General features: G+C 40.0%; 1 protein-coding gene across 1 annotated transcript in view; it reads right to left on the reverse strand.

Annotated features, from left to right (window-relative positions):
* akap6 (A kinase (PRKA) anchor protein 6) overlaps window positions 1–23,170 on the reverse strand; it is a 223,063-nt gene that overhangs the window by 10,870 nt on the left and 189,023 nt on the right. Inside the window, exons 18-20 of the mRNA XM_026151733.1 lie at window positions 14,470–14,553; window positions 14,090–14,242; window positions 431–3,328 (exon numbers count right to left, since the gene is read on the reverse strand). Of these exons, the coding sequence (XP_026007518.1) occupies window positions 431–3,328; window positions 14,090–14,242; window positions 14,470–14,553 (3,135 nt within the window). The remainder of the gene's footprint in view (window positions 1–430; window positions 3,329–14,089; window positions 14,243–14,469; window positions 14,554–23,170) is intronic.

Below are 23,170 nucleotides of genomic sequence, written 5' to 3' on the forward strand. Positions count from 1 at the left end.
ATTTTACACTCAGGCACTTTTTGCATGGGGGGAAGTAAAACTTTTCTGCCTGATTTCTTTTTTCCTTTCAGAAATAACATGAAGACTGAAAACTGATTAGCTTTTAGATTACTTCACTTGCAAAAGATACCAAAGAAATTAGTCATTAAATCTGAAAAGTTATGATCTGTGATGCGATTTATTGAATTAGTCCAATTCAGTGAACCAATCGACTGAGATAACTTTTGATACTTTTGGATTAATTTGTCCAACAAATATACAGAATATACAAAGTCAAACAGGACCTCGGATGCTCCAGCTCAGAAATAATTTGATTCGTTTAGTGTTAAAGTTTTCAGCCACACCAAATAATTTTTGAGTTCTGTTTGAAATCGTTTTTATTTTCATGTTGCAGTGCAATATGTGCATATGCCTATCATTAATACTCTACCTTGTCTCTGATCTGTGCTAATGATGCAGAACCTTGGTCTGGAATGGACCCATTGGTCTCAGTCTGGCTCGGTTCCTCAGTCTGGTTCTCTTTGCTTTTCAGGGCCAGTGAGGTCATGTCAATAATCTCCATCACAAAATCATGCACGTTCTCCTTCTTGCTTTCTTCTATACAAGGTGGATGGAGGGAAGAGGGGCAGGGAAGGTGCTTGCAGCAGGAGGAGTGAGAGTTGTGCCCTTTTTTGGGGAGCAAGGACGAATCTTTGTCTCTGACTTCCCTCCTCGTCTCCTCTGTCACAAAAGATGAGAATCTGAACTTTTCCTGAATGGTGATGGCCTTCCTTCTGCTGGCTACCGACCTGCTGTTGTGCAAAGCATCGTGGGATTTGCAGTCCTCCACTGGGGAGAGGGATGGAGGAGAAGGGAGGGAGGAGCTGTGGCAGGGCAACTCTCCCCGAAGCTGTCCCACCAAAGAGGAAGCACGTTTGGATGGGAAAGGGAGCAGCTCACAGGATGGGGACTCCTTTGTCTCGCTTGATTCTGTTATCACTACCAAGTTGCTAATATCTTGAACCAGCTCTCCTGTTTTGGCAAACACGTACGAATCCCTTAGAGACTCTCCGTTCTTGGTGAACATGCTGGACTCCTCTCGGAGGAGCTCATCATCTTCATCCCTCCCTTTTAGACAGCTCTGGTCCACATTTCCATTCTCCACATCATCCACAAACTGGCTAATGTAGCTTCTTGTCACGTTCCTCCTATTCTCCTCCTCCTCCTCCTCCTCCATTCCCCTCTTGCCTGTTTTTACTTTATTGTTGCCACCATCACTGTTGGCATCTAATAATTTTGAAGCTGAGTGGTTTAAAAAACACTCCTTAATCTGAGGGGACAGGTTGGCTCCACACTGAAGCTCATCATGGAGGCCTGTTTCTGTTTTAGAGAAAGAGGAAGTGGAGGCACGAGGAGATCGGATCCAATTTTGGAGCTCTCTTTTCATGTACTCAAGCCCCAGCACATAAGAGCCCTCCATTTCTTCTTCATCATCATCCTCAACATCCTCGTGACCTGAGGATGCGCCACTCAGCCGCTCTCCTTCTTCATCCTCTTCGTCCCGAACGCCGAGCTCCTCCTCTGTGAGGGTGAGCGTGGAGGAAGACAGGAGGTCGCTGTCATCCTCATCTTCATCCGTGCAGGCTGATGTGCAAGAGACGTTCACAACCATGCTCAAACTGGTTGCGTCGGCTTCATCCAGGCCTTGTGCTCCTCTGCTCCTACCGTGGCAGCGCTTCCTAGAAGAGTTTGCATTGGGTGCCACTGTGGGATCCAGCAAGAGGTGCCTCTGATTTCTGAGCATGACAAAATCTTCAGAGCCTAGCGATGAGTCCTCAGTGCTACTCAGCTCTGTTAGGGATGCTGTTGCTGAACTCTCGTTGATCAGCGATGGAGGTCCTTTCCACAAAGAGCATGAAATCCCAGATAGCGGGGCGTGTCGACCACCGAGAGAGGGGGAGGCAGGGAGGGGGCTCCTCTGCGGGGAGCTGCCCCGAAGCGTCATGTCAGAAACACTCCGGGTCATTTTTGCCCCAAGAGGACTCTGGATGTTCTCCAGACGTTTCAAGAGATCAAGGGTTCTTCGGCTCAGCTCTCCAGGGGACGGTTCCCCTTGCACAGTTTCAGTGTTGTTTTCTTTTCTTTGTTGGCCTCCATCATATCCACTTCTCTGCTCCTTCTCCAGCTCTCCGAGACTGGCAAGGCTACCTCCAGTTCCTTCATCAATACTGCGAAATGGGACTAGGCCAGTCTCCAGAGAGGCGCTACGATGCAGTGGGTCTTTGGAGGGGAATAACTCCACACCTGGAGCCAGAAGGGACTCTAGAGAGGAGCCCTGAGATAAAACTGGACTTGATGCCCGGCGGCTGAGGACAGGAGGAGTTTCCAAACCATGGTACTGTTGAGTGGTGAAGTCAGCGAGATCACTGTGGGACAAGAAAGACTTTGAGAAGTCAACAGCAAGTCCCCCCACCTCAAAATCAGAGTCAGAATCCGCAGGTGTCAGGATGCCACGTCCGTTAATTAGGATTTCAACAGCCTCTCCACCTCCCCTCCTGTGTCTCCTCTTCTTCTCCTCCTCTCTGTTTCTTTTGGTTTCGCTCCTCCTCGACCTCTTCTCCTGCTCACTTTCCTCCTCCTCTTCTTTACCCACACCTTTTTCCTCTCCTGGGATTTCAAAGTTGGCTATTGTTGTCTCTGTGTCTCCTGTGTCACTAACAATCCCGCTTTCGCACTCAGACCGACGACTGTTTGAGGACTGGCCGCTCCCTCTTCCACCCTCACTCTCTCCATCTCGGCATCTTCTTGACATCAAACCTCCCAGGAGATCTGGGAGGGATTCGATGGAAGAGAAGGAGGAATCCTTACTCAAGCTCTTCTGCAGCACTTGCTGTTTCCTTTTTCCTGACTTGGTTTTTTGCAATAAGGATGAAGTGTGAGGAAACTGAGGCTGTCTGTATAATTCAATATTGTGGAGGCTATATACTTGGTAGACATTATTGTTGTTAGGGGGTGAGGTTTGGGAGGTCATATTGTGCTGAACCTCCACTGATGATCCACCTCTAGTATTCGACATAATCTCAGTACACTCAGTAGCGGGGACAGGTGTTCTACTCGTGTCAGGGGGGTTTTCATTGGGCAGAACAGCTTCAGAAGGCAGATTTGGTTCTGTGGGGAGGTTTTGTGTAAGGTCAGGTTCTGGTATAGCTTGTGGCTCTGCTTCTGTGATTGTCATATCTGTTTCATCCCATTCCCATGAATCATCCTGCACTGGTGCTACTGGACCAGCTGACACTGGGCTGATTTGGTGAAGGTCCACCAAACCTGGTTCCAAAAAGTTCCCAGGAACCTGCAGACAAAATGAAAGGAAACACAAGACAACATTTGTAACTGGTCAGTGAGGTTTTAGAGAAATTCACTCAGATGCAGAAATCAAGAAGCTGTGTTATGTTTCTTAATAAAGTTCGCAATCAGACACAACATACAACATGATGGAGAAAGGAAAACAAACAAGTAACTTAGTCCAAAGACAACAACCAAAAAGCCAGGCAAATAAGGAAAATAAGAAACACGTGTACTCAATTAAACCCCCAAACAATGGAGGGGAAATATTTCAAATTATAGAATTTTATTCATGCCAAATATATCATTGCATCAGTGTTTTCACAGCTCAAATACAGGAAGGCAACAAATCCATTTTGAACTTCTGAAAACTCATCCTGCCCTTAACACTCAATTTCAGACAACTCTTTGCTCTGTGTGATGACACAGAGAAGGGTACCCCGAATACGGGCATCTCAAGCACACAGCTTTGGCTGTGAGCACAGCAGCCGCACTCACCTGCTGTTCAAAGCTTATTTACAAGGTGCAACCAATCAGAAGAAATGTGGCTTAAAAGGAAGGATTAACATGTGATGTTTTATACATTTACTCCCTTACATGGATAAAAATGTAATTTTAAAGGTAGAATCTCCTAGTTTCTGAAAATACGCATAGCTAAAATACCATAAGTGGTTCTCCAGTGACCTTGTTGGTGTTAAAAGGTTAAATAAATCTTAACACATAAAAATGAATAAAAGACTGTTTCATTAATCGTTTGATGCTGTGAACTCCATCTTCAGAATGTTGGGTTTTTTGCAATTACTGAGTCCTAAATCCATGAACTTGGCACAAATGTCATTTAACCTGTGGAGCACTCGCCCCGATTACATGTTGTTTTAATAACACCTAGGAAATTTCAAAGAGAGCTTAAAGACATACAGTGTTGCTTTCCTTTAAGAAAAGGGGTTCTCAGTTATGATTCAAAGCACATAAATGTTTTAAGTTGTGCTATCAAACACGATGGGAATATAAGTCGTGTCATTTTGGATGTTGTATCTTGTTTTGGCACAAAACTCTTTAAAAAGACGCGTCGCTAATCCCGCGTCCCTCCTGAGAACGCCGTCTCGACTCAGGCCTCTGCTTGAAAGAGACACACTGACACTCTGACAGAACATGTTCTGTGATCATTTAAAAAAAAAAAGAAAGAAGAGTGAAATCAGCCCACCCCAAAGCAATTGCTCATAAATCTCAACACAAATTATTCCACTCTGGAACAAAGCGATGAATTATTCAAAAACGACTTCTGAGAGAAAGAGCACCAGGCTGAAAACCCCAAAGTAAATACGTAATCAAAAGCCTTCAGAAAGCTCGGCTGTCTAAAAATATGCTTAGACACAGGAATTCTTCTCTTCCACAGACATAATTATACAAATTGCTCCGCGTCTCGTTAACAAGAGAGGGGGGTAATTCGTATTAGCCATTCATAGCCTATTAATCTAATAAACTAGTTGGCTCTGCGTGCGTGTGCGAGTGAGTGTGTGTGGATATGTCTCTGTATAATGAATTTCTATTAGATTTGTGTTTATTCCCCTTGTGCTGATAAGGGAGATGGGGGTAATGACTGAACTGGGTTTTGCCACTGTAGACGCATTCAAAAACACATTCAGCGCTGAGAGGAAAGGCTATCAATCAGCCTAATCCAATCAAATCGGGGATTTGATGACCCACGAAAACCTTGTACATAATTTATATCTGTAATTCATCTCATTTCTATAATTTTACAACAGTTTATAGCTGGATTGTGGGTATTTTTATGACCACAGACAGAGGAGCGTGGGGACTATCGGTGTCCAGCACTCACAGTATCCTTAAAAACATATTTCTTAAAGCAGCAAATGACTGTAAAGTGTTGCTGGGAACCTGGCAGAGTGAGAGATTGCAAACCAAGCATCAATAACCAGTCAAACTTTGGTAGTTATTTACACAAATACTTGCACAACATGACAAGGTTGTCCTCTTTAATCGCTCCCATTTCTCATGACTTGTATTTTCAGCTCAGTTCAGATTTAGTTTCAACATTTAGTTTTTGGCTACTTGTCTGTTTTAATACTATATGTGTGCTGTTTCTCAGGAGCAAAATGTAAGTTCAGAAACTGTATTACAATAAAAACACTGTCCCATCTACAACAAAGCCAAGACACCAAATTGCCAGAGGCTAAAACTGAAGACATTTTCTGTACATTTCTATTTTATTTTTATTAATTTTGGAAGTAAAAAAAAAGTAAGTAAGTTCTGTTTGTTATTATTTATTCAAAAAGATTTTAATTTTATGCTACATATGTGTGTCAGACTGAATCTTTTCACAAATTTACCCAATCAAAATGTATTTATTTCCTCATCTTTCTTCTTATATTAGTATTTGTCAAGCTGTATTTGAATTATACACACAACAGCTAATTTTCACAGGAAATATTCTCCTCTTATATTCATCAAGGTCATTTTAGCTTTAAAAACGAAAAGGGTAAAGCAAATAAAAATAACACTGGATAATGTCCAAAATGAAATGACATGAAACATATTCAGAGGTGAAAACAATGACAGACTTGTAAACAAACCCAATGAAATGGATGCAAATACATCCAGGCAACACTAAGCTTAAGCCTAAACAAATCAATACACTACCACACCACAAAACTTTGAAGCTGTATAATCACATAAATTAAGATGTGCTTGTATTCAGTCTAAAGGCCAAATATGACAAACATCATACCGACCATTATTTTTTTCTACCTGTACGAATAAAAAATAAGACTTGAAATGATGACATCAATAAAATAAATAAAATAAAAACTAGTTACTACAAACTGGCCGGTTTTTCAGCATTCCTTCCTGTGATTATATTTACATGAACACGATCAAACTGTTTACTGATGTAATTGTTGCCAGTGTTCAATATGTGTGTGTGTTGTGTTTTTCGGGGTGAAAACAGCAAACTTTTTCCCATTAGCTCTAGTTTGACTGCTCCCATTTGTTAGCATAGCATCTGCTGGAAGGCCCAAGGAGAGTAGAGCTATCTAGGAGTGTCTGGGTGATTATTCATGTGCCTGCGTTCCTCCTGGAGCTGCTGCTGCTGCTGCTTGAATCTCTGCTGGCTCTCTGCTGTACCGGTTGTCAAAGCACTCAGGGAGCCCAGCGTCACCGGTCTGATTCAAAATGAATAGAAGCGCACAGATAAATCACCTCTCCATGCAGAGTGGAGGAGCTGACAGGCTGCTTTGAATGTAATTGCAAACAGTGAGTGAAAACCTCCATATGTTGCTCATAACTCTGCTCGAAAATATTTCATAATTGTGAGAAAACTGTGCGGAAATATAATTTCCATATATCACATTAGATGCACAGGTATACTTTGTGAAATCTCATCCCCAAAACACCCTGCAGCTTTAATTTAGACTCATTTACATTAAATCAGAGATAAAACAGCATCTTTCATGTGCTTTCTGAGCGGCAGTACACACACATCTACTCATGGAACATGCAGAGAAGAAAATATGACTCATACTTCAACAACAAAAACCCTGTTAGAACAAAATCACATGTTCTGAGGGAAGAGGCATAAAATACAGTCCAACCTCCAAAGAAAAATGACAACAGTGGTCATTTCTGAAGAGGGTTAAAGGTTACGAGGTGTTTATCGAGGCCAAGGATTCCAATGTCTTTGAGGTTCTTTACAAAGGGGAGGAAATCTTCCAAGAATGTCTCAAAATCCAAATGACATGGTTTTAACTAATCTTAGCAAAGTGGTTTTAGATGACACCAAATGGGTCAAACGTATCTTCATGCTAGCCAATTATGTTTGGCTAAAAAGCAGTGAGAAAAGCATTTTTTACTACAGACTGATCTGACGTGTTACAATCATATCAGACTTGTGTTGGTTATGTCTCTTGGCTTGTTTTGCCATCATGCGAGTAACCACATGTACAAAGTCCAACCTTTTCCAAACAGTGGTGATGCCTTCACTTATGGTAAACTAAATGCTGGAGAAGCTCGATGGGAGAAGTTTGCCTTCTAACATGTGGCTGTTGTAGTATTATACGTAAGTGTTTTGCAGGTGACAGTTACATTAGTCTGTTTCATAGTCTTTTATACTGCCTCACAACAGCTGCTAGCAACTGTGAAAGCATGTTGTTTTTGCATTTCCGCTTGCTCGCAATGTGTTGCTTGCGCTCTCAACATTTCTGCCCGTGCGCGCTCAACTCTTTCTGTAAACCGTTATGTTTGTGCCACAAAACCAGCCAATCACAGACTTGGATGCAAAAAAATCTGATTGACTGTTCTGGTCTCCAATCAGCTCGAAATGACGAAATGCAATATCCCAGAATGCATTTCGTCCTAAGCTCAAACGAGGCAGTGGCAGAGGAACGCAGAGTGGCGGAGTTTGAAATATTACTCTTAATGGGTCACAAAAAGCGTGCCACTGCCTCGTTTGAGTTTTGGACGAAATGCATTCTGGGATATTGCATTTCGTCATTTCGAGCTGATTGGAGACCAGAACAGCCAATCAGATTTTTTTGCATCCAAGTCTGTGATTGGCTGGTTTTGTGGCACAAACATAACGCCATAGTAATCCACTCATCACCAAGCTTGATTGCCAAGAAATTCACCTTGTATTTTCATTTCACAGTCCTCAAAGAATGAACTCTAATTTCCCCAAGCTTTCCTCTAGCATCCACTAACACTCTGTTATACAACTTGTATTTTCTGTTGTGCTAAGACAGAGAAACACTGATGATTTTCATTTCTTCTGGTATGTTATAAAGGTTTTATCACTGATGCTACAGTTAAGTTAAAGAAGAATAAAAAGTAAGATGAGATTGTGCACTATACACCTAAAAAACAGCTAGAAAAAAGTATAATACAGAAATATGTGTGAAAAGATGATTAGTAAAACAGAAATAGTGACTTTTCTCAGGAAGTAACGACTCTTTTGATGTTTTCTTTGATAAATAACATGGTTGGTTGTAAAGCACTAACATCAATTAATAGCTTTAGTAATAAAAATACACCAATTTCAGTTTACTTCAGCTGTTAAAAGAAACTCTACCACCAAACACAAGTTTCTCTTTGTCATTTGTGTGTTGGTACAATAACTTGCACAAGCTGATCTCCTTTCTCAGTCATTACACTGTACTTAAAATCTGAGCCACGCATTCCTGCAGTCATTTGCAGGCAGGCGAGCGGACTCATTTACACAAACCCTCTCTCAAAAATCCACACAGGGATGCGTGCACACGGAAACCAGAAGCGGACAGTCATTTTATCATGGGGCAGAAGTGTTCATTTATAAACTATACCACCCACATATATGCTTCTCTGGTTCATTCTCGGGTTTCCTCCCCTTCCCTCTTTTTTGCTTCTCTCTTTCTCTTTATTCCTCTCTCATCTCCACTAGAAGTGAAATTACTCTCCAGCCAGCAGCGAGGTCAGAGTGTCTGGCCTCCGTTATTTGTCTTCTCCTCCTCTACAATATGTGTGTGTGTGTCCTTTGTGTGTGAATTTACAAAAGTGAGAGAGAGAGAGAGAGAGAGAGAGAGAGAGAGAGAGAGAGAGAAAGGCAGAGTGTGACCTCCAGCAGCACATGTAAAGCAGAATTAGACAGATTCTCCATATTTTCTTTGCAAGTGATACAAAGTAAGAGTGCGCTCAACTCTGACTCTTCAACACGATTAGAGAGTGTGGTCTTAATACAAACACAATACTGCGGCTCACTGATGAGTATGAAAGGGCAAAATAAATACAATTCAACTAGAAGCTTTTATCCATGCAACACGAGAAAAAGCATCGATAAATAACACATATTACAACATGTAACTGACAACAGTCAAAGGAAAATTCTATAAGAACAATGCATAAACTATCTATTAGATAAATTATAAGATCGTTAAAAGTGACAAGAAAAATATATGTTCTATAGATTGAAATAGACATGATGGTTCTGCAAGAGATTTTGTTTTGAATTCCACAGTATCCCCACAGATCAGAGTGCTGCACTGGGTACAGTTTAAACATGGGAAATTCCCACGTGGTAAGGTAAAGTCAGCTCCAATCAATACATCTCTCAGATTTTTGGCATATTTATCATCAAAGGTCAGAATATCTTTGAAAGAGTGACCTTATTAAATGGTCACTGGTGTTTAAAGAGGCATATTTTTATTTCTGTAGAAAGAAAGTATCACATTTTTAGACTGATTTTATGGAATGGTATTTATTTATTTATTCTTTGTTTGTTTTTATACCACACTTAGTAAATGATTAATAAGAACATTTTAGGAAAGAGTTAAATGATTTGAAAAGTCCATCCATTTGATTGCGCTTATCCTTTTCAGGGTCGCTGGGGCCTATCCCGGCTGTCTTACAGCAAGAGGCAGGGTACACCCTGGACAGGTCAAAAGTGTGTCGCAGGTCTAAGACATAGATAACCATTTGCACCTAGTGTTTTAATTAACCTAACCCTATGGGCTCAAAATGTGGTCATAAATATTTTGTACGTGTGTGCGTAAAAAAGATTTGTATGTGTAAAAAAGATTTGTGTGTGCATCTAGTACAGGTAGCGCTGCTGCAAAAACCCACAGAGCCCAGCAGCCAGCGCAACAAATTCTGGATCCTTTGCTTTTAGTTAGCAGTTAGCATTAGCAGCACATCCTGCGTCCGATGTGAAAGGACTTTTATGCTGCGCACTGTGACTCACAGCAATGGTCCCGGGTCAGCCCTGACTTTGTGTTAAACTAATCCTAAAGTAATAATGGTATTTCTAACCACTGATATACCACAACTTTTTCCTTTCAACAGCTACTGAAAGTTAGGGGACCTAGCTGCTATCGGATATTTATATAGCGATCCTCCAGCTTCAAACTGTATCACCCTTCAAGGACCTGCAGTTCAAAAAAGCGCCCCTCCGACAGCCAAACCCATCTGTTCTCTGATTGGATTGTTACATTTGTGATTGACATGACATTGACCAATCAGATGAAAGGAAGAAAAATAGGGTCAAAATCCGTACTTGTAACTTGCAGGGTTTTTTTTCCTAAGTCCACACACAAATCTTTTTTACACATGCAAATCTTTTTTACGCACACACAAATCTTTTTTACACATACAAATCTTTTTTACACATACAAATCTTTTTTACAAGTACAAAATATTTATGACCACATATAACCCCACTAACTGCATGTCTTTGGACATTAGGAGGAAGCTGGAGTACCCACGAAAACACCGTGAAAGACCCTGGCCTGATGGTGGAATTGAACTCAGGACCTTCATGCTGTGAGGCAACAGTGCTAACCACTGTGCCGTTAAAACGGGAGCTCTAGTGCTATACCTTTATAGTATCCACATGGAAGTTTGTTTGTTTTTGTTCAGTTCAGTTTGATTAAATTTTGTTTATATATGTTTGTGCCAAATCACAACCTTACAATTATACAGAGAAAACCCCAACAACCACAGTGCTCCCTGTGAGCAAGCTTGGTGACAGTGAGAAGGAAAAACTCCGTTCTGCAGGAGGAAGAAACCTCCAGGCATACCTGGCTGGTTGTGAGGATTCAGTTGCTATGAAGGCAGAAAAACGTCCATAAAGAACCAAATGGTTGTTTTCTACAAGCTTTTTAATGTTTTTTAATTGGTCATTTTAACATGGAAGTCTAAAGAGTGCCCTTCCTGCTTGGCCCCAGAAGGTTTCACTTAGTTTGTGCTTAAATTCTAAACCAAAGGTGTGACACGGTGTGGTCTCTCTGTCCTCCTACACACTCCTGACCTCCTCTCCTTTTCCCCTCCCCTCCTTTACTTTCACCTTCCTTCTCTTCCTATTTTTTCTGAGCTGTTAGCACATGAATATCTGTCAGTTATTTTCCCCACTGTACGTTCCCTTCACATTGGCACGACACTTTGTGTTTCTGCTTGCAAGCACTAGTCTAACACAATAGTGCTTGAAGCTTAACAGCTTTTTATGCTTACGTAAGTGTGACTGTGCATGTGTCTCCCTGCCAAACCCTTCACCTTGTATCCAAATGCCCCCCTCCTTCTGCCTCTATATTCATCACTATTAGAGATCCATAACGCTTCCATTCTGCTGTAGCTCCCTGCCTTCAGCTGAAGAAAGCACTCAGCTTTTTGATCTGCCCAAGCAGCTCAGCTGTGGACGGCTCCCTCATGAATGAATTTTCGCTGAACACCAATGGCACAAGCTGCTTCCTCAGACAAGATGCCCATGTGCTGAGCTGTCATACTGCAGCGTTAAACCATCGCTGTGATAAGTGAGCACTTGAAACATGGAACCTGAAACGCATCATCAGCTACAGATTTCTTTTTGCCGATGTGCCGTCATGGTGCCAGACATGCGTGGTTTTCTAATATGCAAACTGTCAAAGTGTTAAAATCTCATTTGTTTCTTTTGTTTGTCGAGCAGGTGTCAGATGAAACATTGCTTCCATGACACTGATCACACTGGAAAACTAACAGATTAGCTTTTATCAACTGGAAGCTTCAGGAAGGCTTCGCTGATATAGAATGGACTTGGCACATAAAGGTTCAGCATAGGCAGACTTTTAAAATGCAGGATATCCACAGAGACTTTTGCCTCTCATAGTGGCTCGGCTTCAGGGTGGGGATAGTTTTGTTCAGTACAGACCATTGTTACATCCTGTAGACTACAGGGGATTTCAAAAAGTAACTTAACATGTTAAAAAAAAGTCAACAAAGTCTTCGTTGCCTGTGCTCCACTTCTTTACTCCAGTTTCATGAAATTTGGTGGGGTAGTTTCTGGGATAACATATCTCCACCACCTATATTCCTAATGATTTAGTAATCCTCTGACCTTTCCTCTAGTCAGGTTCTGATGAGACTTAGCTTTTCTTGTTAAGACATTAATTAGTAAAAAACACAAAAATAATGCTATTTTCTGAGTAAAATTACAAGGCCTGAGAATAAACCCTCTGCAGACAACATGGGCATCTTTAGATCTTAAGAAACCTTTTACTAATGATATACTGACAACCCATAGAGAACATTATGTATAATCTGTTATATAAGTTTAATAATTCACAACAAGTTTTCCTGGGCATACATTTTTTTTTAAAATTCTAAGATTTTGAAAACAACTTTAAGCTGAGTTAGTAGCCAGAAAAACTACCACGTTCATTAAACTTTGTCCCAAATCTTAAGTTTTGTTTGACTACAGTGAAAGACAAAACTAAATTTTCAAGCAAAATGATTTCTTACTCAGACTCAATTAGATTTTATTTACAAAGTTCCTAATCACATCAGCAGTTGCCTCAAGGTGTTTTACAATAATACAGAGAAAACCCCGACCTGTAAGCAAACACTTGGCGACAGTGGGACAGAAAAAGTACCTTTTAACCTTTTGCTTCCTAGAGCATCGGAGAGCAACTTGGGGTTAGTATCTTGTCCAAGATTATTTGACATGCAGACTGGAGGATCGAACTACTAACCCCAAATTGCTCTCCGATGCAGCCATCGGAGTATGAATGTGTGTGAATGTATGAATGTAGTTAGGAAGCACTCAAAGTTTAGAAGAAAGTGTTTGTGTGATTGGGTCAATGTCGCATTTTGTATAAAGCGCTTTGAGTACTCTGAGAGAGTAGAAAAGCGCTATATAGAATGAGTCCATTTACCATTTAGATGACCTGCTCTACCTCCTGAGCTACAACCACCCCAAAAAGAATCGTCCAAATACTCTCCAGCTGCTTGGCTTCATGCCTTCCTTATTTACAGACCAGTACATTAAACTAAATAAGGAACAAGAAGTTGTGAGCTATAAGAGAAACTTCATTTGACTGCCTACTCGAAATACCCAGAAGTGGTAGGTGGGCATCAGGCACATGCGACAGTAACAGCTCACCATCAATGTGAGTTACTGTAACATAACTGAAATATGTGTCAATTCAAATAATCTTGTGTTTTGGTTATGCACATTTCAAATTATCTTAAGTAGAACGAGAGAAATAAAAGACTGAAGAAAGAAAACGAGAAAATTCTGAAAAATTGAGTTTTGTTGCAATTTAATAGCAGTGAGTTATCAGTATAGCAAAAAAAAACATGGCTCGAATCTTGAGGGAAATCCACCAGTCAAAGAAGCAAAAACAGATGTTTGCCAGAATTGTCACAGAGTATGAAATTAAAAGAAAAAGGTTACGATAATCTATATTTTTTTCAAAACTAGCGCGGGATCTGTGAAAGCCATCAGAAATTGTGACTTATTTTTAAAAGTTGATCACAAACTCCAGTCCAGGCACTGAAATCCTCCTTAGTGCGTCTTTCATTTTACTTCTACACAGAGCCTTAGAGAAAATGTTGTTATCTAACCACAGCCAAACTGTTAGACACCTTAATAACATTCATTTTGTTCCACAGTTTTGCCTGGGGGGGTTGGAGTGTGCGTATGTTTGACACGGGAGGAGGAGGAGTGTGTGCGTGTGCATGTGTTTGTGTGTGTGTGTGCATGTGGGGGGGGGGGTTACCTAAGGAAAAAATAAAAACAGCTTTGTTCAGGAGTTGATGCTTATTTCACAAAATATTATGACACTGTCTCGGGTTATAAAAATTATTCCATAACCAAAACACCGCGGCTTCAATCGCGGCACCATCTGTCTTTCACGGCACATTTTAGCATCAAATCAAACGCTGACATGCTCACTGAGTGTAACAGCGCGTCAGCTGACTGCCTGCAGTGTAGAATGAAGGATGTAAAGTGTAAATGTCAGAGCGCTCTAACCTGCTGCTCTCCCAGCTCTCTCTTCAGTCTGTTCTGCCACTGCAGCGCCTGCATCACGATCGCTTCCCACCTTCTCTCTAGGTTGATAGACAGCAGCTGCAGGGCCTCTCTGTGCTGCTCCGCATCAGGGCCCACCTCAGCCATGGGGCCCGACTGTTTTAGGGTGGGGATTAGATCGATTTATTGTAAGAATTGACAACAGAATTTATTCTTCTCAGGGTTTCAAAAGTCTAAAAATTATAAATATAAAATTTAACATTTCTAAAGTATATTTTGTGAGTTATATATAACTCGTGTCTTTTGCTGGTGAGGTGAATCCACAGTTCTTTTACATTGGCAGCCAACTTTCCATCATCTAAGTTGTGTTTTCCTTTACCCACCTGGCTCTGTTGTAGCAGCTTCTGGCACAGTTTCAGAACAGAGGAGACCCCACGCCGTCGGGCTTGAATGTCCGAACACAGGGGCTGGATGGCAACATGGAAGAGAAAGACGAGGAGAGTGAGGTCAGAAAAGCAGCTCATTTGCACAACAACAAGAAATGCTGAGCGTCAGCTCATTAGTTCAAACTTCTTGTAGAGGTTGGAAAATCATATTGTGGTTTGTTTCACGTTAGCTAAGCTCCCCATTTCCTTTAAAAAAATTTAAATTCCAACTTCAAACCTTAAATTGGTTTGGTTTTTGGATACAAAAAATATTCAATTTTTTTCCTGCTACTTTTTTAGATTTCAAAAAATCTGAGTTGCTCTGACAACCCCTAAAGATTCCTGCCAAAAGAAAAAGACAAATCATATGCGTCCTCTTTCATGCAACACTATGCTCTCTTAATTATTTATTTATTTAAATAAATATATTTAAATAAATATATATTTATTTACATTTTTTTGTTAGTACTTCTTACTTTACTGTAATATGTTTATGGTTAAAAGTATGTCAAGAAGCACGTAAAGTACAATTTATGTGCTTCAACGAGGCTCGACTCAATGTACTGCTCAGGATAATTAGCTGTACTTTTCTGGTTTAAATGATCATAAACTGTTGGTTTCTTTTACAGACTTACTGTCATTGCCCCTAATCCCTCCATCTTTCTTGTACAATGTTACCAATGTCCCAAATTTTCATTAATACTAACACAGGGAGAAATTATGGACACGATTATGAAAACAACACCCTAAACATTAAATAAACCAGAATTATTCATTTCTCTAACAATAAAAGATCAAGAAAGAAGACCTACATTCGCTGCACTTCACTGTAGTTAAATTCTGGTCATTCATTACAGTTTATTAGCATAAAGTCAAATTCAGCACACAGATCCTTGATCAGCAGCAACAGTGCATAAAATAAATGACAACAGCCAATATTCCCCCTCTCTGCTTCCCTCCCGGCTTCTGTCTAATAAATGCAAAAAAAGAGGAAAAAAAAGAAACAAGGATTGGCAGTGCCTATTATAAATCACTATATGCTGATGAGTTTCCACACTCAAAGGTCAGTGTGTGTGTGTGTTTGCATGTTTCAGTGTTTACTCGTGCAGGCTTGTGCATAAAGTTTGTGTAGCAGTGGGTGTATGTGCAAACATATGCATATATTTCTGTGTGTGAGACAGCGAATAGAGGGGACAGCCTTACTCCTCTGCGGCAGGGACCAAGCACGTCCAAGCCCCAAACTATTTATGCTAATCCTGCCTGCTCGCTGAAAAGCACTTCCTTTACATTTTCTTTACATTTTTCCAATAAATATTAAACACTATTACAATGAAATGGGATTCTCTCTCTCCCTCTAACTCTCTCTCGCTCTCTCTTTCTTGCGTGCGCACACATTCACACTTTGCCTCTTTCTCACACACACTCAACACTTCTTCTCCCGTCTTTCATCTCCTCTTTCCCGCTCTCTTCAGTTTAGCATATTTGTGGCTTGCCTGGTTGTCTAAACAGAAGATGGGGATGCAGAATACAGCAGACAGGATCAAGAGGACAAGCCAAGTGTGTGTTCGCGTGTGTGTCTGTGGGGTGGCAGATAAATTTATTCCAAACAGGAGGTGTGTATTACATTGAGGGAGGAGGCTCTAAACAATGAAACGACTGAGTGATACTCGTTCCGCGCCAAATAAGTGCAGCAGACAGCACGGAGGAAGCACAGGAAGACGTATTAAACTAGATTGGGGCTGGAACAACACTTTGAAAACCAAATATGCTGATTGAGAAATGTTTTCAAAATGAGCTTTTTAGCATGTGAGAAACTTCTCTATATCACTCGTTGGGCAGTGAAGACCAGTCCATCCGTTTGCTTCGGTGCTGATGCAAGATCTTTCTGCTCCACAGAAAACCAGCTGTGTGCTTCCTGATGGATTACGACAGGTGTACAACTTATTGCCATCCACAAACAAATTTAACAGGCTAACAGACCCATTTTTGAGCTGTCTACTCAACCGTGTCTTGCAAACTCATTTGCTTCAATACTTAATCAATACAGTCATGTACAAAGACTGTGTAATGATTCACTGTATATCCCAATGTAACTGTGCCCTAAGGTTTAGTAATAGACTTTAAATCTAGTTTCTTTTATTAGGCTTCTGATAAGTGTCTAGTGCACAGCAGAACCATGGATAAACCATTATAGTACAGACCAGGGGTTTTCAACTAGGGAAACAAATGTCTCGTGAGGGTACTGCTACAGAAGAATAGCGCTATGGGAAAAGTGTGAATTCATTATTAAATTTAAAAAATTGATATTAAATACAATTGACGGCTGACATATCAGGCCAAGAGTAAGACTCAGTAAAGACAAACATAACTGATTAAAAGTTGAAATACAGCTGCTAGCTAAAGTTCAGAACAGGAAATTGTAAATAGTTTTTGTAAAAGCACCATTTCAAATCACAGTGGGCCTTCTGCTTTGTCATCTCATATCTGACTAAAACTTTCACATCCCAGATGAAAAACTAAATATGTAGAATACTTTTTAACATTAAATTCGACTATACTAGTTTGATTCAACTTTCATGCTGGGTTGAGCAAATATGTTAAGTTGTAACCCAAAACCAAAAATATTAGTGGACTGTCTAATCTGAATAGAAGCAAATTCTGGAGAATTATAATGAAAAGAAAATTATTTAGTTAAATCTATGCAAATATTTTGTTTTCGAGAACCACATTGTAACCATGCACATTGTCCTGGAGGTCTTAAACATGGAACAATGTAGCATTTTCATATATAATGCCCCCCATAAAGTTTGGGGAAACACTTTGTTCCCCCTCTGCTTCTTAATGTAAAATTCTAAATAAAAAAAAATCAGACATGATTAAATTTCAAAAGACTTTAAAATTCATTTGCATGCATTTCAGTTGCACAATGTAGAAATTAGAACACTTTTTATACCTTGTCCCACCCTTCAGGGCACCACTTCAGCATTTCTTGAATTTTCAATGCCTTTTAGTATTATTTAAACTTAACCTGAATTATCAGTCTGGAAATAGTAGATAGAGTACATCTCGAAAATGGGAAACTGGTGGGTGTTTAGCAGAAAATGCTCCAAAAACGTGATAATCTGAGATTAAAAGACCCGTTTAACAATAGATAGCACAGTATAGATAAACTGTTAGCTAACAGTTGCTAAGTATAAAGAAATGAATAGCTGCTAAAGTGTGTATTAATTGAGATAACTAAAAATCTGTTTGAAAACATTTGGGGGACGTTGGTGTAGTTACCAACAGAGCACTGATGCCGTCTCCAACAGTGTTAGCTGCTTGGTTCTATAATACTTTAAGAATATTTGCCTTGTTAATTAAATGATGAAGAGCCTTGTAGGCAGGACTAATGTGAGTGCGATCTGCTTTTGTTAAACACAACAATATAATGATCCAAAAACTAAGAAAAAAAACCTAACTAAAATAAGCCCTTTCCTCCCAGCATGACATGAAATTAAGTAAATGTCTCAAGAAAAACATGACTTCATGTAGAGGAAAACTATATGTGGGTACCAGGAAAAATAGACACAACTTCACTGTTTGTCAGTGCAAGTGCAACAAACTTCTCTTTGAGAGAATTTATGGTAAAGGTTATGTGTTTTCACAAAGGGAGTTTACTCTTTTTGTCTATATTAAAAACACCTTTAAAAACACATTAACATGGATATGAGCAGTATACCAACAGTTGCATTACTTGTGAAAGTCACAAGTGTTATGCTCGCAGATTGGTAAGCTTTACAGAGCAAAACTCTGTTCTTTGTGAATTCATTTCCATACAGAAAGGAAAAAAAGAGAGATTCCTAAGTTTCTATTGTTTCTGCACTGCTGGTTTTTATGCACTGATCCCCCCCTCTCTCACTCTCTTTTTCTCTGGACCGGTCTAGCCTGGCTGGGTCCGTATTGACTCAGAGGGCTCTACAGACACAGTTGGACAAATATTTGCTAAAAAGCTTTTCTTCAAAAATACATGGGAAGCCATAGAGTGGCTGCGGAGAAAGGGATGGAGAATGTAGAGGGGAGGTTGAGATGGACAGAAAAGCCAAAAGCAAGTGTGAGATAGGTCGACAAAGAGGTGAAGGTAAAAACGAGGGAAATGTGCAAAAGCGTGAAGACTGAGAGAAAAGACTAGTGAGACTAGTGAGGGAATAGAAAAGACAAAACAAAGGTAATTGTAAACAAAGGCAGGAAATTTGCCCTTTTGGGAAATGAGGACTCTATGGTGATACCCCTCAGCCGTTTAGTAAACATGCCTATGGTATCAATTTCAAAAACTTTGCCTTTTTCTCAAGTTATCACATTCACAAGATTTTCAGAAAACTTATGCTGACCTTGAGGTCGAGGTCACTGAGATTCGAGCTCGTCTACGATTTTTGGTAGAAGCACCTGTGGTATCAATTTAAAAATCCTACATCGCCACCTTAAGTTTTCGCATTCACATGATTTTAAGAAAACCTGATCATGGACCTATGACCTTTAGGTCAAGGTCAGTGAGATTTGAACTCATCCAAGATTTTTAGCAGATGAACCTACGGCACTAATTTGAAAATCCTACGCGACTTCCTTCTTCAGTGATTGCAGTCACAAGACTTTCAGAAAACTTGACCTCTGACCTCAGTCTTGTGGTTGAAGTCATTGAGATTATAGTAGATACGCCTATGATATCAAGGTAAAGCTCCTACATTGCTTCGGTCTCCTGTTGTGCCATTTGCAAAAAACTTTGTGATTCTGTTGATCTGCTTTTCCATAACTGTCACAAGTTAGACCAGGAAATCAGTGTTGAGTGTGTCCAGTTGTTGCCCCTTTTTTTGCCTCTTTTTTTTTAATGGGACTTTTAATGACGATTTGTGGCCAAGTGTGAAGCTGCTAGGATGTGAGTCAGCACCACTAATTGTTCACATGCTGGCCTCAGAAAGGTAAACTAGTTTACCTAAACTGGTGATAAAGCTTTAAAATTTCAAAACACACTATATTATATTCAAAACATACGCCTTTTAATCAGTTTAAGTTGAAGGACATAGATCAAGGGTGTCAAATATAAGGCCCTGGGGGCAGAATTGGCCCGGCAATTCTGTAAAATGTAAAATTGCCCAAAGAAATCTCTTCCAGTTGAGTTATTTGTCCTATACAAGAATATATACTGGAGTTTGTTTAACATACACCAAACATGTCCGGTGTGAAAGCATTTTAAGTATCAGGAAATCTTACTTGTGGGTGAGCATAAGATGAAGTGAGAGAACTACTGAAGTAAACTAGCACTGTGTCAACACCAGTGCTGGCACTGTATGAGACTGTTATGGTTCAAATGGAGCAAAAGAGACACTCTTGATTTAATGAGTACTTCACCAACACAAGACCTAATTAGAAATGAGAAAACAGATTTAGAAAATAAGTGGATAAAATTAGCATCCTTGGCGAGGCTTCTGGCTCGTTCAGGTTGCCAAAGAGAAGAATTCATGAGGTTTCAGAGGAACCTCTAAGTCCTTCGTGTTGAACAGGTTGTGGTCCTTCAGCATCTGATCGGGAATTGTCCATTTCACAGCCATCTCGAGCGTCAGACCAAGAAAAGCTGTTAATGGCTTGTGTAGATCTCTCCAGATTGTCATATTCAAAGCTGACCAGCAGAAGAGACACTCAAAAGACAAATGATTTCACTATCTCCTCATTTGCTTTCTCTCTGTCTCTCTCTCCCTCCCTTCATGTATCTCTGTCACTCAACACTTTCTTTCAGGAAGAGTGACCGGCTCACGATAAACAAAAGGAAAAGGATCTGCTCTCCTCTTTCTATAATTCCCCCTTCACCCTCTTCCTCTCTCACTCCTTGGCTTTCTCAAGCTTGATCTCTCACTCTCCCCTACTCCATCCTGCTCTATCTCTCTCATTCTTTAAATCTCCTTCTCCTAAAAACAAAATCCTCTTAACTCTCCGCCACCTCCTCATCTCCACAATCTAATTACCAAGACCTGCCGTGAGGAGAGGGATGCAGGGAGGTGTGAGAGAGGGAGAAAAAGCAAAAGACAGAGAGAGGAGAGTGGAGGTTGTTACTGTGGTTGCTATGTCAGTGTTTCACGAGTGGAAAGCACTTTGAAACAGAGGTGAGACAGAGACATAAGAATAGAAGTGGGTAAGATGTGTCATTTTCTGAATATAGAGTCTTTAAAAAGCCATCATTCTTGGATTAAAATAAACAGGATTCATTAGTGTTGAGGCTTTTCCACCAAATCCTTTTCTGCGATTTCACAAATGAAAGTTACACCAAAAAATCTCTTCAAAACAATAAGCAACAGAACTGAACCTATATAAAACAATACATACACTGTCTATCGGAAAACCTGTTTTGAATACTAGACAGTAAATCTAATGACATATTTAACAGTGTCTTTCAATACCCGAGCGTTTTTTGTATTTTGCTGTTTGCCATAAAATTACTACAGCCTGACAAATACGGAGGGACGGATGAGATCAACTGTGATGTGAACACCGAGAAACATTAATAAACTCGAACTTGTGGACTTCTCAAACTTACTGGATTATTTCTCATCAGCACCCGAAGAAACAAGTGTTCAAACTGTTGGTCATGCAATCTATCCATCCACCCATTCTACCGCTTATCTTTGGGGGCTGGAGTCTATCCCAGCTGTCTTAGGGTGAGAGGCAGGGTACACCCTGGACAGGTCGCCAGTCTGTCGCAGGGCTAACACATAGACACAGACAACCAGTCGCACTCACATTCACACCTATGGGCAATTTAGAGTTTCCTATTAACCTATTCCTAGTAACTGCATGTCTTTGGACCGTGGGAGCAAGCCGGACGACCCGGAGACTCTCAAGACCTTCTTGTTGTGAGGCAACAGTGCTAACCACTGTGCTGACCCGATCTAATTCAAAGTAAATGTTGTGTAAAACACCAAACGTGAAGATCACCAGTTAAAAAAAAACAAAGGAAAGAAAACAAAGTCAGATAGCCACAGCGAGGGTAACCAGAAATAGAAAGAACAAAAAGAAAATGTAATAAAAAAAGAAAGACAACTACATAAAGGCATAATGAACAAGAAAAACAAATGAGAGACAACGCGGAGAGCAGACAAGGGCAAACTGTAAAGGATTCTGAGACAGAAATGAAGAGAGCGATGCACAGAGAGAGGGAAGGAGAATTTTGGCTGCTTGCGTGGTGACCCAGCGGATATTTCAATCAATTACCATTAATTAGAAATCTCTGATTAATTCTATTTGTTGATTAAGTCAATTAAAACCACAAGCACTCGTTATCGCACAACGAGCCTAATGAATTCCTGTCGACAATTTGTTCCCACACACATATTCCCTCTGCTGCTGCTAATACCGCCTAAAGCTACCCAAACTTTGTTGTTTGCATACTCTTTCCCATCTTTCTCCTCTTTTCTCTTCAACTCTCTCTCCTCATCTGACATTTGTCTTCTTCTTTCTCCTCCCTCTTTCTCATCCTCTTCTTTGTCTCTCTTCATCTTTGTTACAGTTTCATTTCGTCTATATGTCTAATTGAATTCATACAAAGACTAACGTTACAGAGCAAGCACACTCGGCTCCGTCGGTTCGTTGAAGAGCACCTTGACAGACGTCATTATGCAGAAAGCCTGTCCTTCAGGGTTTGGAGGCTGAAACAAGGATAGGAAACATCTATCCTGGTGTGTTGGTCGGGACTGGAGAATCAGTGTACATGGTTGCAGAACAAATCCACAACCTTGCTAGATTTTTTTTTTTTACGAGAAGTTAGATTATTGTTCTGGAGTTTTGGTTAATACCAGTGGACGGAATAAACATCAAGAAGTAGGGTTAAAACATCTTGGATCATGTATTGGTTTAGAGTGGGCAGTGTTTCGGTTTTGTTGGATCAGCTCCATCATCTCTTACCTCCCGAAGTACAAGATGTCAAAATTGTCACAAAATGTTAAAAATGGCCAAAGTTAAGAATTATTTTTTAAGACAACATTTGACATTTTATTTGATTGTGCAATGGTTGTAATCAGAAAGGGACAAAACATCTCAGGTATTTTCTAATTAGTTCATTTTGACATTTTGTTTTTAATTCAGTTTAGTTTCTGTTAATTTACAGGGTGACTTTTCTTGTTTCAAAATGTTTAATTAAGTTTACCTTGTATTACCTTCAGTGCTAGTTTGTACTTTTTTACTTTCATGTATTGATTGATTGATAATACTTTATGTACCCTGAGGGAAATTGTTTCTAATCTGGTTTTCCTAATCTTGAACCATTTCAAGATTAGGAAAACCAGTATAGGCATTACAATAAATAATGGTCAGTTTTAATTTTTTGTTTTAGATAATTCAAACCTAGTTTGGGTTTTTAATTTAGTTGTAGGCCTTAATAACCTTGATCTGAATAAATAGTCTCAGTAGTCTCAATAGTATCTCAGTTTATTACTGTCAATGACAGCAATGTTTGAGACATTTTGAGTTTTACTTTTATTATTCTAGATGTTTACATAAGAACTAAACATGTCTGACTCTATAATACACAAAAGACTTCAGTATAAATTTGTCACACCTGAGACAATTTGTTGGGTGTGTAGCTAACAGCCGAGCTGTACTGAAACCATGAAAAGAGACAGCTGCCTAGATTACG

This window comes from Astatotilapia calliptera, chromosome 19, assembly GCF_900246225.1.
Source record: "Astatotilapia calliptera chromosome 19, fAstCal1.2, whole genome shotgun sequence".
Classification (NCBI taxonomy): Eukaryota; Metazoa; Chordata; class Actinopteri; order Cichliformes; family Cichlidae; genus Astatotilapia; species Astatotilapia calliptera.